A 14,626-nucleotide genomic window follows, 5' to 3' on the forward strand; every position below is an offset into this window, starting at 1 on the left:
TGTCATTGTCATTGTGAACCTGTGTTGATGGTTGTGGCTTTTCAGATGAGATAAGTCAAATCCTTGGCTGCAGACATACTAGCTCACGTGGCAAATATATATATAGTGTGAGGCACAGAGTTCACAGTGCGGGCCTTCTTTGTACACAATTACAAGTGAGGATACGCAAACAAGAATTAGGCTGATGGAGGTTTCCACCAAGCAGTCCAGCCCAGCAAAGCTGAGCTCCATTAAGTATACTAATGTTGCCAGGCACCCAAGAGGTGTGCAAGACCTCTGTGTTAGGAGTGTTTCTACATTACTGTAATGTAGAACTATAGGATGAATTTGAAGTTCTTTTTGAGTTAAAGTCAAGCCACCGTACTCTGCTTCATTGAAAGGGCTATAAAGATGGTGATCTGGTCTTGCTTTTAATAATGAACATGTAATCCTAATTTTGAGTGAATGCTGAGCTAAGGTCAAGTTCATGTGCTGAAATAATATGTGGATAGTGTCCTTCTTGGGCTATTTGGAGACCTGAGAAAGAGTTGCTTCCTTCTACCAGTGCTTAGAACAACGAGCTCAAGCAGAATATGCTTCAGGAGCTGACTGTCCCCTCACCCATTGCTCCAAGAAAGGAAGAGTGGCCTTCCACTGCTGCTACTCAGTACCAACCACCTCCAGAAGATGTAGGCCATACTACACATAATGCTAATCCAGGCTCAGTACTACAACTGGGGAGGTAATTTTAACCTTTCTGGAGCTGCTGTGATCAGCAAAAATCCCCTGGCCACCAGGCTGCTATTTGCGTTGTGAGGGAAGTCTTCCTTGGTGGGAGATTCCCACCCTATGCAAATGGCAGCCATGGGTGTGTGTGGTTTCTCTAGTCTGCACAGCAGGGAAAGGGTTTAAGTCTACTGACCCTTTTAGTCCTGAGGACACACCACAGCTACTACTTGCATTTGTAAAAAAGATCCACCCAGCTTAAAGTTAGGTGATTCAGTATCATGGGTAGTTTGCCTCACAACTGGCAAACTGCTTTAAAAGGAGAAAGGCGGCTGTCAAAGAAGTCAGGCACAGGGCAGCAAAGCAGTTCTAATGGGCTCCCATCCATCCCCCAGAATCCCTGAAGGAGGACCCCCACCCACATTTATATATTACTAGCTACTGGGTGATAGATTTGTTGGGCAAACCTTTTGTGGCATGTGCATTTTCACAATAGGTCAACTTAAACTGCTTCAGGAAAATAATGTTAGTAGTTTAAAATGGTGCATCTGTTATTCATTTGCATGGTACCCAAATGTTTCCTGCTCTCTCTAGGCTTTCGCTACATGGCTTGTCAAATTCAGAACTGTTCAGATAAAACACCGAAAGCCCTCTTCATTGATAGCATTGACAAAAACTCATTGACAGTGCAGGATGACTACATATTCCTTCAGGTAATGCCACTCATGGAAGGTAAGTTACAAAGGTTTTAATGCAACCCTTAGCATATTTGCTCCCACAGCGTGGGGCTTACTGGCCAGAAAGTTTCGGTTTGTAGCCTACATGACACAAGGACCATCAGAACCAAAACGGAAATTTATTACAAGGAACATCTTTTAAATGGCCACATAACCGATCACGTTTCTTTGAAGATCTATGACAGGCAAAAGTGCTAATACATCAACATGCAGCTTCTTTGGCCCCTTTTATAAGGTCTTCAGTCAAGGGGTCACTTGCAGTTGCTGAGACGTCCCTGCACTGCCTGTTGCGCCACCCTCCAAAATAAGGCTTTTTCAGGTTAGGGACAAGGTAACAAAGGGTGGAAGACATGGGGGGGGGCACACATGAGAGTAGCAATTTGAGTCACGCCAAGCTAGGATGGGGTTTGAACCAAGTTGACCTGGTGTCAGGGTTGGTTCAGATGCAGGTCAGCGCTCAAGATGCAGAGACAAGCAGAAGTGTTAGCTCTTTATTCAAGAAAACAGCATACCAGGCAGCAATGCCCACAAACAAGATTCGCCTCCATGAAACAGTTGCCAGGACTGCTGCCTTCTACTTCTCACTAAGTCTCCCCACCAGCTGATGTCTCCCAAGCAGCCTTAACCTATGTCAGAGAGGGGCCACCTGTGCTCGTTATTATGCAAACACAAAGCTCTCCTTCATCTTGAAGATGGGGGGGACGGGAGCTTACTACAGTAGGAAAGACAAGCTCTGTGGACGCAACTGCAGCCTCTGGCCTCTCCTCCTCTGCTCCGTGTCCTGAGTCTGCATTGCTTTCTTTGCTCTCACTCAAGCCTGTTGCTTCTGCATCCTCCAACCCTTCTGCTCCGCTTCATCCTCTGACTTGTCCACCCTCTGGGCTCTAAGCCTTCCTTCTCAGATCCCTAGTGGGCCTCCCTAGTGGACTCCCCAGCTGGTGCCTCCCACCACGCCTCTTCATCCAGCTATTCCCTGATATTTGAGGCCTCCTTCAAGTGGAGCAATTCACATTTCAAGTCCCCACTTTTGAAAAGTCACTGCCTCTCAGCAGGTCAAATTTCATATGGAAAGGAGAATTTGTCTTCAGAGAGTGAGAGTCTCTTTTGAGGCCACCAAGTGAATTCATGGCGGAAGCAAGATTTGAACTGAGAGCTTCTTGATTTGTACCTCTACACTATACCAGCATTATGTTGAGATGCTATATAGTGACATTGAAATTTCTAGTTTTAATCATCAGTAATGAGCTTTGTTTCTTTAATAGTTAGAAACTGATGATACCCACTATAAAACGGTATCAACCTTTTCTCTTTCACAGACATCATCAGTAAATCAAACAAACTATTATGTGTCTCACCTTCGGAATGAATTTGTACAGATGAAATTGCCAAAGTATGCATTACCTAAGGTAATTATCCACAAAATTCCTGTCCCTTTTCTTAGCCCAAAGTAGACTTGTTCTGTGCTTTGCTAGATTTTCCCACTAATTATTCTGTGCAAATGTTTAAATACAAGTAGCTAGCTCCCTGGTTGCATGCATTTGGCACATGTGCGATCATAGACATGTGCTTTGTTTTCATCTCTGGAAGGGGGCAGAATGGGGCAGGGCGGGCTTGTACACACACCCTTCTAAAAATTGTTCATTTTAGAGCCAGTTACCTGTCAAATCTCTGGCCAGCCTCTTTAAGATTATCTTTTACTGAGCTGCCTGGATGGACGATACAACAGAGTGAAGACACTCTGTATATGTGGACAACCACAGGTGGAGGACATCTCTCACTATTTACTATACTGCCCACTATACACTGGACCCCGGAGGCAATTTCTCACTCTACCACCCGTACAGGAAAGATGTCTCTCCCCGGCAAAGAAGATCCTATGACTTCTTAGCAATGTAAGCATTTCAATGACTCACAAAGTAGCCCTTTTTGCTCTGGCGGCCAAAAAGATCAGAAAGATGACCCTGGACAAAATAGCACTGAACTGTAAGGGAAACACAGAGATCTAAATAGACACTATTATTTGTGGTGCAGCATCCCTTTACATGTATTTATTTTTTATTCAGATTTGTCATGGCCAATGGCTAGTACAAAAGTTATTTACTTACACACCCCATCAAAGCACTCGGTGTGTCAGAACACAACCACCACGCAAACAGGGAGTTGCTTGTTGCTTACTTGCCCCAAACTGGTAGTTGTTCCACTTCACCCACAGCCCAACACTGAAATACCCTTATATGAAATTGTGGGAAGTGTATCCCCACATTCTGCCTGTGTGTAATAGTCTCCTCAGAGCTTGAGGTCTAGATATCTGGAGGATCACCTACTTCAGTATCAACATGTTGTCCATGCTTCGGGATCTTCTTTGGAAACCCTTCTCCATGGGCCCCCACTTCCTGAGATGAAGTGGATATAATCTGCAAAGAGGGCCTCCTCAGGTTGCTGCCAGATAGCCTGTTTATCAAACATTCACCCTGCAGGGACATTTGACAACATTGACTATGCATTGAGCATCCATTATTATTTGTATGTGGATGTGTCAGACAATGTTGTGTCAAGCGAGAGTGAGTGATGTTGATACCTGATAGGTTCCAGAGAGGATGCACTGAACTCAGGAACCTATCATGATCAACAGTGACCATGGGCTTAGCTAAGTCTGCCTTTCCCAGTCCTCAGAATTAGATATCATCAACCATGGCTACAAATTCCGTCTCACTCCCATACACAAGTTTAGACCTCAGACTGGGCATCTGATGTGTGTGGCAACCATCTATTCTACCACTTCAACCCAAAAGAAGTAGATAGAGGACAGGCAGTTGTTGTTTCTTGGTGCTTGTTTCCTGATGAGAGGGGGTTACTACAGTTTAGGGAACCAGCCTTTCAGAGTATTCACTGCCTATGTTAATTGGTACAAGATCAAACTTCTCCTTCATCAACTTGGATTGCCAGGGGCCCAACCTACTTCTGATTCCCTGCAGCTTCACAAGCACTTCTGCATCATTGATTGATGCATATGATCTTTCTGACAAGTCATACCCCCATTCAGTATCCAACATGGGTAACTTGCTGTATAATCACACAAGCAATCCCAGCTCCCCCTTTGCAGAGGCTGTCATTTCCCTGCTCCTCAGTCCATGTATCTTCCTCAGAGATGTTGTATCTTGTAATCATATGGAAACAACAGAGTCTTATCTATTTTGTATAGCAGATAATGTGCTAGCAGATACAGCTACATATTCTTTACCCTTCAGTTTTTCTGTTCCAAATAATACATGTGAGATTGGTCTGTGGGGTGAGAATTATAATAATTTTTTTCTGGCATCTGGCAAGCGTGAGTTGGTTGTAAATGCTGTCCTGTCTGGTATACATTTTATTTTGTATTGATCTTTTCCCCTTCAGGATTTACAAATTATCAGCACTGACGAGAGCCACGTGTTTGTGGCCATCCAGGAATGGTATCAGACAGATACTTACAACCTTTACCAGTCTGACCCACAGGGCGTCTCCTATTCCATTGTGCTAGAGAATGTCAGGAGCACCAAGCAGCCTGAGGAGAATGTGCTAATAGATATTCTGGAGGTAAAAGGCTCTTCATTTATTAGGCCCTCGTTGTGCTGACTCTTCTTGTTCCTTGTTGCTTCTCCTTTGACTACTTGTGAATCAGAACGATTGTTCCTCTTTTTGCTATAATGGAATAGTCATGTTAGTACTGATGCATATGAGGGTGCTGGTTGAACTTGTTGTCTCTGGCCGTGTGTGTGTGTGTGTGTGAGAGAGAGAGAGAGAGAGAGAGAGAGAGAGAGAGGGAGAGAGAGAGAGAGAGAGAGAGAGAACCTTTGGGGGTTCATGGAGCTCCTCCAAGCTGTAGAGGGAGGATTGTTCAGTGTGCAGCCTCTATTTGCATTGGCCTCACGCATGGAGTGCCAGACCTGTTAGTGTCTTTTTGCATGGTCTTTTCTAGACATCTGAAATCTTATATGTCTGTAACCCAAAGAATCTTATTTATTTAAAAAATTGGGCATTTGTACTGCCCCCCCTTTCAAAATAAGGGACATGACAAATGCCCCCAAATAGATAAGGGGCCTCCAGGAGGTCAGAATTTGGTATACAGCTAGTCTACTCTTGAGCTGCATATTTGACTCTCTCAGAATAAGAGGTAAGAATTGCCTCCCAAAGTATTTAAGGTATTTGCACATTATCTAAACAGCTAAAATTTAGTGCCCAATATATCCTGAGCACTGTTTAGCCATAGACAGAAGACGGATCTCTAGACCTATCCTTTGTCCCTATGCTTAGCGGAATGTTCAGTCTTACGCATGTGAAATACTTATTCTGCATCTGGTGCAGTTACCACATGCCCAGATTGGTCCTTGGATTGGAGGGCATGACCATGGATTTCACATTATTTAATCTAAAGAACTTTCAGTGATATAAAAATAAACGGTTATATAGACAAGCAACTGGCATACTTACTTTTTTGTTATTCAGTAGCAAAAACTGCCATTAAATATATGTTAGAGAAGGCTGTGAATACTGCTTATTAACCTTCCTACATTTTGTGTTTGTAATGTAGATTAGGGGAGTCAAAGGAGTGTTTTTGGCTAATCAAAAAATAGATGGAAAGGTTACCACTCTTATAACATTCAACAAAGGCCGTAACTGGGACTATCTTACACCTCCAGCTGTTGATATGAATGGTAAACCAGTTGACTGCAAACCGGTAAGCATCTCCACCCCTAATTTGTAATGGCAAAAATAGTTATAATATATTACAGGTGTTGTGTTTTTTCTCCACCCTAAAATGTTTGTTCAGATTTTAAGGAATTAATCTAAACATTCAGCATAACAATCCAATTTTCCTAGTACCTTTTCAAGCTCCAGATGAAGAATTTCACAGTTTAATGTTCCTCCATGAGACAATTCCCTGCACATAAAATGCTAGCAGTCCGTGAGAAGGCCAGCCTTGAACTCTTCTCCTGGACGTACAACTTTTCTAGGCACAGTTACATTCCTCAGCCCCCAGGGATGCCGTCTGAAAGGTGTCCAGTACAGCAGGAGCTGCACCTTGTGGTTCTGCTGCATGTTCAGATTGGTTCTCCTGCTCTGGAATTTACCTGGATTTGGAACAAGTTTTAATTGATCAAATATACAAATCTGATTAGAATGAGTGAGAAAATAATATTCAATATCTTTCAAGCAAAACCGTATTTGTTCTTGCATAGTATGACCAGGAAATTTGAATATGAAATTTGGATGTGTCTTTCTTCTATAATCTCAGCGTCCCTTGAGACTATGCAGTTTTTCTTCTTCTATTGCTGTTTCATAGAATTGATGAAAATAAATAAAATAAAAAACTGGATCCATGCTGTAACATAAAGCAGCAAAAGTTTAAGCTCAACAACCCCATTAATTTTGTTTAAATGGCCAGTCACATACAAATTTTCAGGTCCATTGAGAGCTGTATTAAAATATTATATTAACTTAGATTTCTGAAAAGTAGCAGTCTCAAATAAAAGAAATCAAGATATATGTGTTCTGCATCAGTAATAATAATAATAATAATAATAATAATAATAATAATAATAATAATATTTATTATCTATACCCCTCCCATCTGGCTGGGTTTCCCAGCCACTCTGGGCAGCTCACCATTAGTTTTTGCCATTAGGCCAGACTAATTACTACTATTCACTGCTTACATTTGGGCCATATGGGATTGAATTGTTTCTACTTCCCTAATTTTCATTTAAAACAAAACAAAACTCCAAAGGGCATGAGTTGGCATTTGGGACAAAAGGCGGAACTTGATCACTAAAGAGGAGGAAGTGGGGGCTGTAGTGACATGGGCTTCAACACCAGCCTCTCTTGTATAAGAAATGTAATGATTTTAGAATCATAGGATCATAGAACTGCAGAGTTGGAAGGGACCTAAGGGTCATCTAGTCGACCCCACTGCAATACAGGAACATCAGCTAAAGCATCCATGACAGAGAGCCATCCAACCTCTTGACAGTAGTCCATCCAACTTTCCTCCATCCTTTCATCTTCCTTACAATTCAGAGTAAAGGCTTCATAATGCATGTAAATATATGTAATTAATTTGCCATCATTCTTTCTCGGCCTTGCCCCTCTGCCTGGAACATGGGAATAATAATACTCATATGGTGGTGATGGTAATTGTAAAGGATAACAGCTCTGAAACTGCTACACATTTCCCCTTTTGTATTTTAGCCCTATTAGGGCATTATGGTGATCTGGAAATTCCACATGAGAATATTGTTCGTGAGGACAAGCACACTATCTGTGACCCCGCCTGGTCCCCCTCCGTTAGTTGAAGAGCGACTGTCTGAAGCAGGGAACCTCCTGTGTTTTTGTAGGTTCCCTATGCAATTTGAAATCAGGTTTCCCCCATTACTTGGAGAGCCTACATGAGTAATGCAGTATGGGGAGCATCTGTGAGCACAGGAGTCTCCCCATTTCAGACCATTCATTCATTCGTTTACATTTATATCCCACTTTTTTCTCAAAGGAGCTCAAGGTAGCATACATGGCTCTACCCCTCCTTGTTTAATCCACAATAATAACTCTGTGAGGCAGGTTAGGCTGACTGGCCAAAAGTCTCCCATTGAGCTTCAGGGACAAGTGAGGATTTGAACCCTGGTCTCTCCCAGGTCATAGCCTGACATTCTAGCCACAATGCCACACTGGCTCTCCACTTCATGGAGGTTGATGAGGACGGGGGTGAAGGGCAGAGCTAGTGTGCTTGATCCCACAGGTCTTCTCCTCACTTACATCACAGAATGCATGAGGAGGACTTTTTTTGCTTTATTTCCCACACTTTCCCCCCTATATGAGGATTGATTACTGCGTTTTTCTAAACTGTTATGCATTAAGGGATTGTGTGTGTTTTGTGCTGAAGAGATGTCATGGAATACTCACAAGTATTTTATCTATGGAGTCAGCTGTAGAATGTTTCCATCAGTCTGAGTAGATGCAAAACACCAGTTTGTTTGAAAAACAGGTTCACACAGACCTTAGAGCAGGGTTGGAGAACCTGAACTGCAGCTGCTATCATGCCTGATCTTATGGAGCTGTTAGGGCAGTCTCCCCCTCTGTTTTTCCTTTCGGATTTTTGTACTTGTGTGTACCTTGGGATTATCCTAAATCTTCCACTCTTGGTGCAATTTAGCTACATAAATATAAGCACAGGAATTATTAGTATAGTCATACCTCTGCTTATGTGTCCCTCTGGATATGTAAACTTTGGGTTGCGAACGCAGCAAACCCAGAAGTGTATACTTCTGGGTTTTGCTGCGTGCGCATGTGCAGAAGCACACCTCCGGTTACAGACTTTTCGGGAAACGGCCAGGCCTCCGGAATGGATCCTGTCCGTAACCAGAGGTACCACTGTATATAGATAGAGTTATAATGTTGCAACACTATAGTGCAATATCATTATAACTTAATGTTATAGCACTATAATTTTTAAAAAACAATTAGAACGATAGGATTGTAGTGCTATAACATTCTTTCACTTTAAGAAACAATGATAGCTAGAGAAGCATTTTAGCTCTGATTAAAATATTGATTAAGGTAGGCAAATAAAGGGACAATAAAATGCCAGTCACTGCATATATTATAATGAAGGTGTGCTGAACTGTGATGTGTTCATCTGCCCCAAACCTCACTGCTTATTTCAAACCTCACGCTTTAAAAAAGACAGTGTAGTGCTAAGAGCATGTACGGCAATGAGAATTGCACTGTTCTTCCATTTTCAAAAAAAAAAAAAAGGTGGCCTTTCTATGGTCTGCGAAAAGGCAGAAGAACCACAGGAAAGATACTGGATGACACTGTTGTGTGGATGTCCCATAAAAAGTGAGTGACTGAAGCATGGCAATTCCAAAGTTAATGTCTAGTGTGGAAGCACCCAAGAACAAGGGTAGCTGTGTGGAAGACATAGACTAGGAAAACATGATGAGGTGGTTAACCAGGAGAAAGAGAAACTTGGAGTTAGGGAACCGGGATGGGACTGCTGGAGGACAAGGGGAGAGAGTAGTGAAGTAAAAGCAAGAATCAGAAGGGAAGGGAAGGGAAGGGAAGGGAAGGGAAGGGAAGGGAAGGGAAGGAAGGAAGGAAGGAAGGAAGGAAGGAAGGAAGGAAGGAAGGGTAGGCAAAAGCGTTGGGGGGAAAAGAGGCAGGTTGCTGAGGAGAGATGGGGCCAAGGGTAAGAGCAGGAGGGAAATTTATCCTGTCCTTAGGGCAAGGCAGGCTGTATTGCCATTGACAGTAGAGGTGGCGGGGGGGGGGGCTCTAAATGCTGAACAGGCAGGGAGTGTGAGTCATGCTAAAATGCTTAAGGACCTTAGAACACACAGAGGCAATGCATAGGAAGAAGTAGGAACTTGTGGAAAGGGAGGGTAGGGGCAGCATAGGAGCGAAGAAAGAGTGGCAAAAGAGGAAGTTGTTTGAAACTCAGCCTCAAGAGAGCCCAGGTCCAAGAGAGGCTGTGAGCGGCTGTTTTGTGGGTTAGGGAGCCAAAAGGGGGTGAAGTACCCTAAAGCAGCTTCTGACCCCCCAACCTAATTTGCACGTTCTGAAACAATCCATTGAAATGCAGTCATCCTTTGAAATTCACGCTTTTGCAATTGATATTTTGCAATGCCATTCTCCAGCCAAGTGGTGTGTATAATTAATAATAATAATAATAATAATAATAATAATAATAATAATAATTTATTTAAACCCTGCCCATCTGGCTGGGTTTCCTCCAATCGAGTGTTAAAACAATACAGCATTTAAAATGTATTTACTGGGGGTAAAGTGTGCATATAAATGCATATATTAGTGAAAATAGTGTATGCACTGTGTTGGAAGAAATTGCATACAGATATGTGTCTGTTAGGAGAGTTGTGAAAATTACAGACTGCTGCAGAAATGTGGAGAACTGAACTTAATGTTGGGAAAATGTGAAACTGAGAAAAAATGAGATTGACAGATCATATCTGGGCTCATCCACAATTCCTTTTGTCCTATTGCTTTCCCCCAGGGAAAACCAATCTTTAGCTCTCAGCTGGAACAAACTACAAGTTTTCTCCGGATTGATGTTTGCTCCGATTTAGAGTGGGTTTCCCTTGGGAAAGGAGCAGGGCAAGATGAAAGCTGCTGGGACCCAAACTTTCTAGACACAGGAAAATCGGAAGTGTAGATGACCCCTCCCTTAATACATTTGTGAAGTGCCGGATCTAAGCTTGAAGAGACTCCAGTAAATGACTGAGAGGGTGATTCTTTGGACAGTGATTCTTTGTTGAAAAAAATGCAGAAAGTATTTTTCTTGTCAGATCCTCTAATCATCAACTGTGGGTCTTTCTTTTGGAAATGCATTGTTTCTATTACAGATTTTGATTATTATTGTTTTTTATTTCTGTTGATGCACCCTTAGGGTGAAGAGCAGGATAGAAATATCAATGATAAATAAATTGTGAATAAGAATAAGCATAGTTTACAACTGATGACCACAAATTATCATCTTTGGAAAAATGTGGTTGGTTAACCTTGCATTTTATTTTTATTTTTTTTGGAAGCAGAAGGGTGTGAGTAACAGGGATATTACTTTTGATTTTGCAATGAATCTTCTTTATTTACTTGTAATAATCACAATCACTTCCAATCCTGGAGGAAGAAATTAGATACAGTAGAAAACCACGGGGTTGTCAGATATATATGGGAGATATGTCTTATTCCAGTGCCGAAATGGAATTACCCTGAACTAGGAGAATTCTCATTAAAATATATTTCTCAAAGTGATGGTGACTATGTAAAACATCCCTGTGACAACACATTTTTGCTGGTTAGTTAGTTGATTGTGCCTTGATATTTTTTCCTGCTACAATTTCAGTCTGATTAAGCAAAGGATGGGTGACTTTTTCAAAGACCACCAAAACTAATGCTCTTAGAGATACAATAGGGTAATATCTCAGTACAGGGTCTGCTTCACTGTGCTGTTGGCATTACTGCACATTACATCAGCACAGGAGCAGTAGTCAAAGCAGAAATAGTAGCTGTACTAATAGTGTGTCTTCATGAAATAATTACCCTTGTCTCTCCAAAGAGAGCTGTCATTACATACCATTTACCCATAGTGTGTGGCTGTTTCAAAAATTAGAGGCATTCCTGCCATTCTGCTAAAAACAAAGACTTTTCTTTGTTATCTTTATAGCCTGATTGCCACCTTCACCTCCATCTCCGCTGGCCAGACAATCCATATGTGTCAGGAATGGTTCATACCAAGGATACAGCACCAGGACTCATAATGGGGGCAGGTAAAAAAAGAGAGTGCACTTTGTGTTTGGTGTTCATTGATCAAAAAGTTACATAATTTTATATGACATTTAACCAATTCTCCATTGCATATTATCTATCCATATAAAGCAGTTAACTTACTTCATTTCTGCATATTATTTTCATTGTGCTTGAAGGATTAAGCAGCACAGAAATGACCAAGGATGGGGCTCTCTCCTCTGTCTTGCTTTTACCTTGCTGTACCTGTTGATGCCATCACCACAGATGCCACACCCTAGGTGGAGAGGAAAAGGCAGTGTATCTAATTCTTTTTATTCCTGACAAGGGAAAGAAGAGGCAGTGGCAGCAGCAAGCACTTGGTGGGAGGAAGGTGGGAGCCACTGGGTGCTGTGTGGAGTATTGTGTTCCCCTCTTTCTCCAGGCAAGTTGAGCACCAAGCGCACTGCACCCCGAGGGGGGGGGGAGAGCCCAGGGGAAAGCCACATGACGCTGTGCAGTTCACAGACTCTTAGCCCTTGCACTCTTGCCCTCAGTGCAGAACATCCAGTGGGAGCAAGAGAAACAATCCATGAGCAGAAGGGGAGATGGGACAGTGGGGTGGAAGCAGGGGTGGGAGGTAGAAGCTGGGGGTGGAGGACTGAATCTGTCTGTTCCTCCTCTTCACTACTGTAGTTCACGTATGAATTAACTGAAGTTTGAAGACAGACTGAGATATTGTGGAACATAATTAACCAAGTGCATGCAAATGCTTTTTGCCATGATAAATTTATCCACGATAAATTTCTGCTGCCCTAGCTTGGTGTAAGGTGATTCAGCTCCGTCTGAAAAACAAACCTGGCTCTTTCCCTTAGTGCTCCACACCTGGAGTAACTGATTGCAGGCACTTTCCCAAGGCCCTACCGCTGTAGTGTTGCTTGCAGGGGGTGAACCAAAAGCGCCACTGGGAAAAAATACTTGCCTATTCAGTGCACTACCTTTTTCTTGCCCTCTCTCTCAGTTGACTTCATTTCCCTTCAGTGATTGCACATTGCCAAATATTATTGGCTATGTACTGTAGTGTAGTGATGTCAACCTGCTCCTGCTTAGCTTGGATCACACATGTGACTAAACCAGGAAAGAGACTGTAGCAACCACCTGGAGAAAAACAGGGAACACCAGGAACGCCAAACAGGATTAAAAATTATATTCTCATGATGGAAGTGTTTTTCATATAATTTTCCAATCCTCCCTTCCTCTCAGTCAAAAAATTTAAATGAATGAATATTGAATGCAAATCTGTTCATTATTAATTACTTTGAAAGTGACTGAAGTTGCACTAGCACTGTATGAATTAAAAGGAAAAGGAAAAAAGAAACAAGTTAGCCTACAATTTAAAAACAAGACACAAAAGGCAAAGCCCTTTAGAGGTCACAGGGAACCCTGGACTTATCTACACTTCCTCTTCTCCTGCTGCTTTCCCCTAGGAAAAACCACTCTTTAGTGTTCAGTTGGAGCAAATGGCACTTCAGGTTTTCCCTGGATTGCCATTTGTTCAGATCTTTTGCTAAAGAGCAGGTATTCCTTTGGAAAGGAGCAGGGCAAGGGGAAAACCACTGGGACCCTTGCTTTCTAGGCACGGGTCAAACAGAAGTGTGGATGAGCTCTTTCCCTGATGATGATGATGATGATGATGATGATGATGATGATTTTATTTTATATTTTATATAACCACCCATCTGACTGGGTTCCCCAGCCTCTCTGAGCACTGCCTTCAGATGTCTTCTAAAAATCAGGTAGTTGTTTATTTCCTTGACATCTGATAGGAGGGACAGAGCATCACATATAGCATTTTAGTGCAGAATGTGTATAATCACTTTATACAGCAGGTGAGAGTAATAATCTTTTTGAATGCTCCCTGGACCCAAATTAATTACTTTTCTTTTAAGTAGGTGTATCAAAAGCTAGCATATCAGAAGGCATAGCCCTCTCTTTAATATGCCTGAGTTTCTTCTATGGGAGCATTCAAAGCAGTCTGGAGCAGTATAGTGCAGAATTCTAGCACCTCATTCTCTCCTCAGATTTTGCACAAAATAATTCTTAGAACCAGTTGAGGCCTTACTTCCACCCTCACTTCTGTGTGCAGGGAGATTGGAAACAGACCTTTGGCTCAAGCCCCGCCTCACCTGACCTCATGGCACATAGAAGGGAAGGTCCTGCAACTGGAGAATCTTGCATGCATTTGTACTTTGCTTCTTGGACTGGCTTTCAGTGTTTTTTTATGTTCCTGGTCTTACAAAACTTAGAGGCATGTGTGTGATCAAGGCCAGAACACAATAAGTGTAGGACCACTGTCGAAGTGTAGGATGAAGATGCAAGCTCAGCGACTGATCAGAAAACACCAACTTTTGTGTTGATGCTTGTAGTAAATTGTGCAGCCCAACAAGAGACAACTAGTGGCTTCCTGTTAGTCATATGTATTGTTTTATACCAGTTTGAGGAGGAAACTAGAATTTAAAATGTAGTTCTTACTACTGAAGTGAAATGGAATGTCTCTCATATCTGGAAAGTTACTTTTGAAGGCGTCGAGAGAGAGGCAGCAGCCTATATATACACTGCAAAAAGCCTTCTGTTCTCTGGTAGTCAGAAGAGACAGCCAGAGGCTGTGCAATTAAAGTTCTGGGTTTGACCAATAGGAAGTCACTTTGGAGGAGACAGTCAACATAGGCATCAAGACGGAAGATGAAACAGCAAAAATATATTGAATTGTATTTCAGAAAGTGGATTTTTACGAGCACCGAAGGAAAGTAAACCCCTGTGGAATGAAGTGCTTCATTTTTGAAGTGTGATACCAGCGACACACACTAGTGAGGGGAAAGAATGGCAGAAAACTAAACTGGCCGCATAGGGAT

At 42.3% G+C, this 14,626-nt stretch overlaps 1 protein-coding gene across 1 annotated transcript in view; it reads left to right on the plus strand.

Moving 5' to 3' along the window:
- SORCS2 (sortilin related VPS10 domain containing receptor 2) overlaps positions 1-14,626 on the plus strand; it is a 122,361-nt gene that overhangs the window by 69,563 nt on the left and 38,172 nt on the right. The window contains exons 7-11 of the mRNA XM_053397582.1: positions 1,300-1,418; positions 2,759-2,848; positions 4,839-5,018; positions 6,013-6,159; positions 11,656-11,758. Of these exons, the coding sequence (XP_053253557.1) occupies positions 1,300-1,418; positions 2,759-2,848; positions 4,839-5,018; positions 6,013-6,159; positions 11,656-11,758 (639 nt within the window). The remainder of the gene's footprint in view (positions 1-1,299; positions 1,419-2,758; positions 2,849-4,838; positions 5,019-6,012; positions 6,160-11,655; positions 11,759-14,626) is intronic.

This window comes from Podarcis raffonei, chromosome 7 (assembly GCF_027172205.1).
Source record: "Podarcis raffonei isolate rPodRaf1 chromosome 7, rPodRaf1.pri, whole genome shotgun sequence".
Classification (NCBI taxonomy): Eukaryota; Metazoa; Chordata; class Lepidosauria; order Squamata; family Lacertidae; genus Podarcis; species Podarcis raffonei.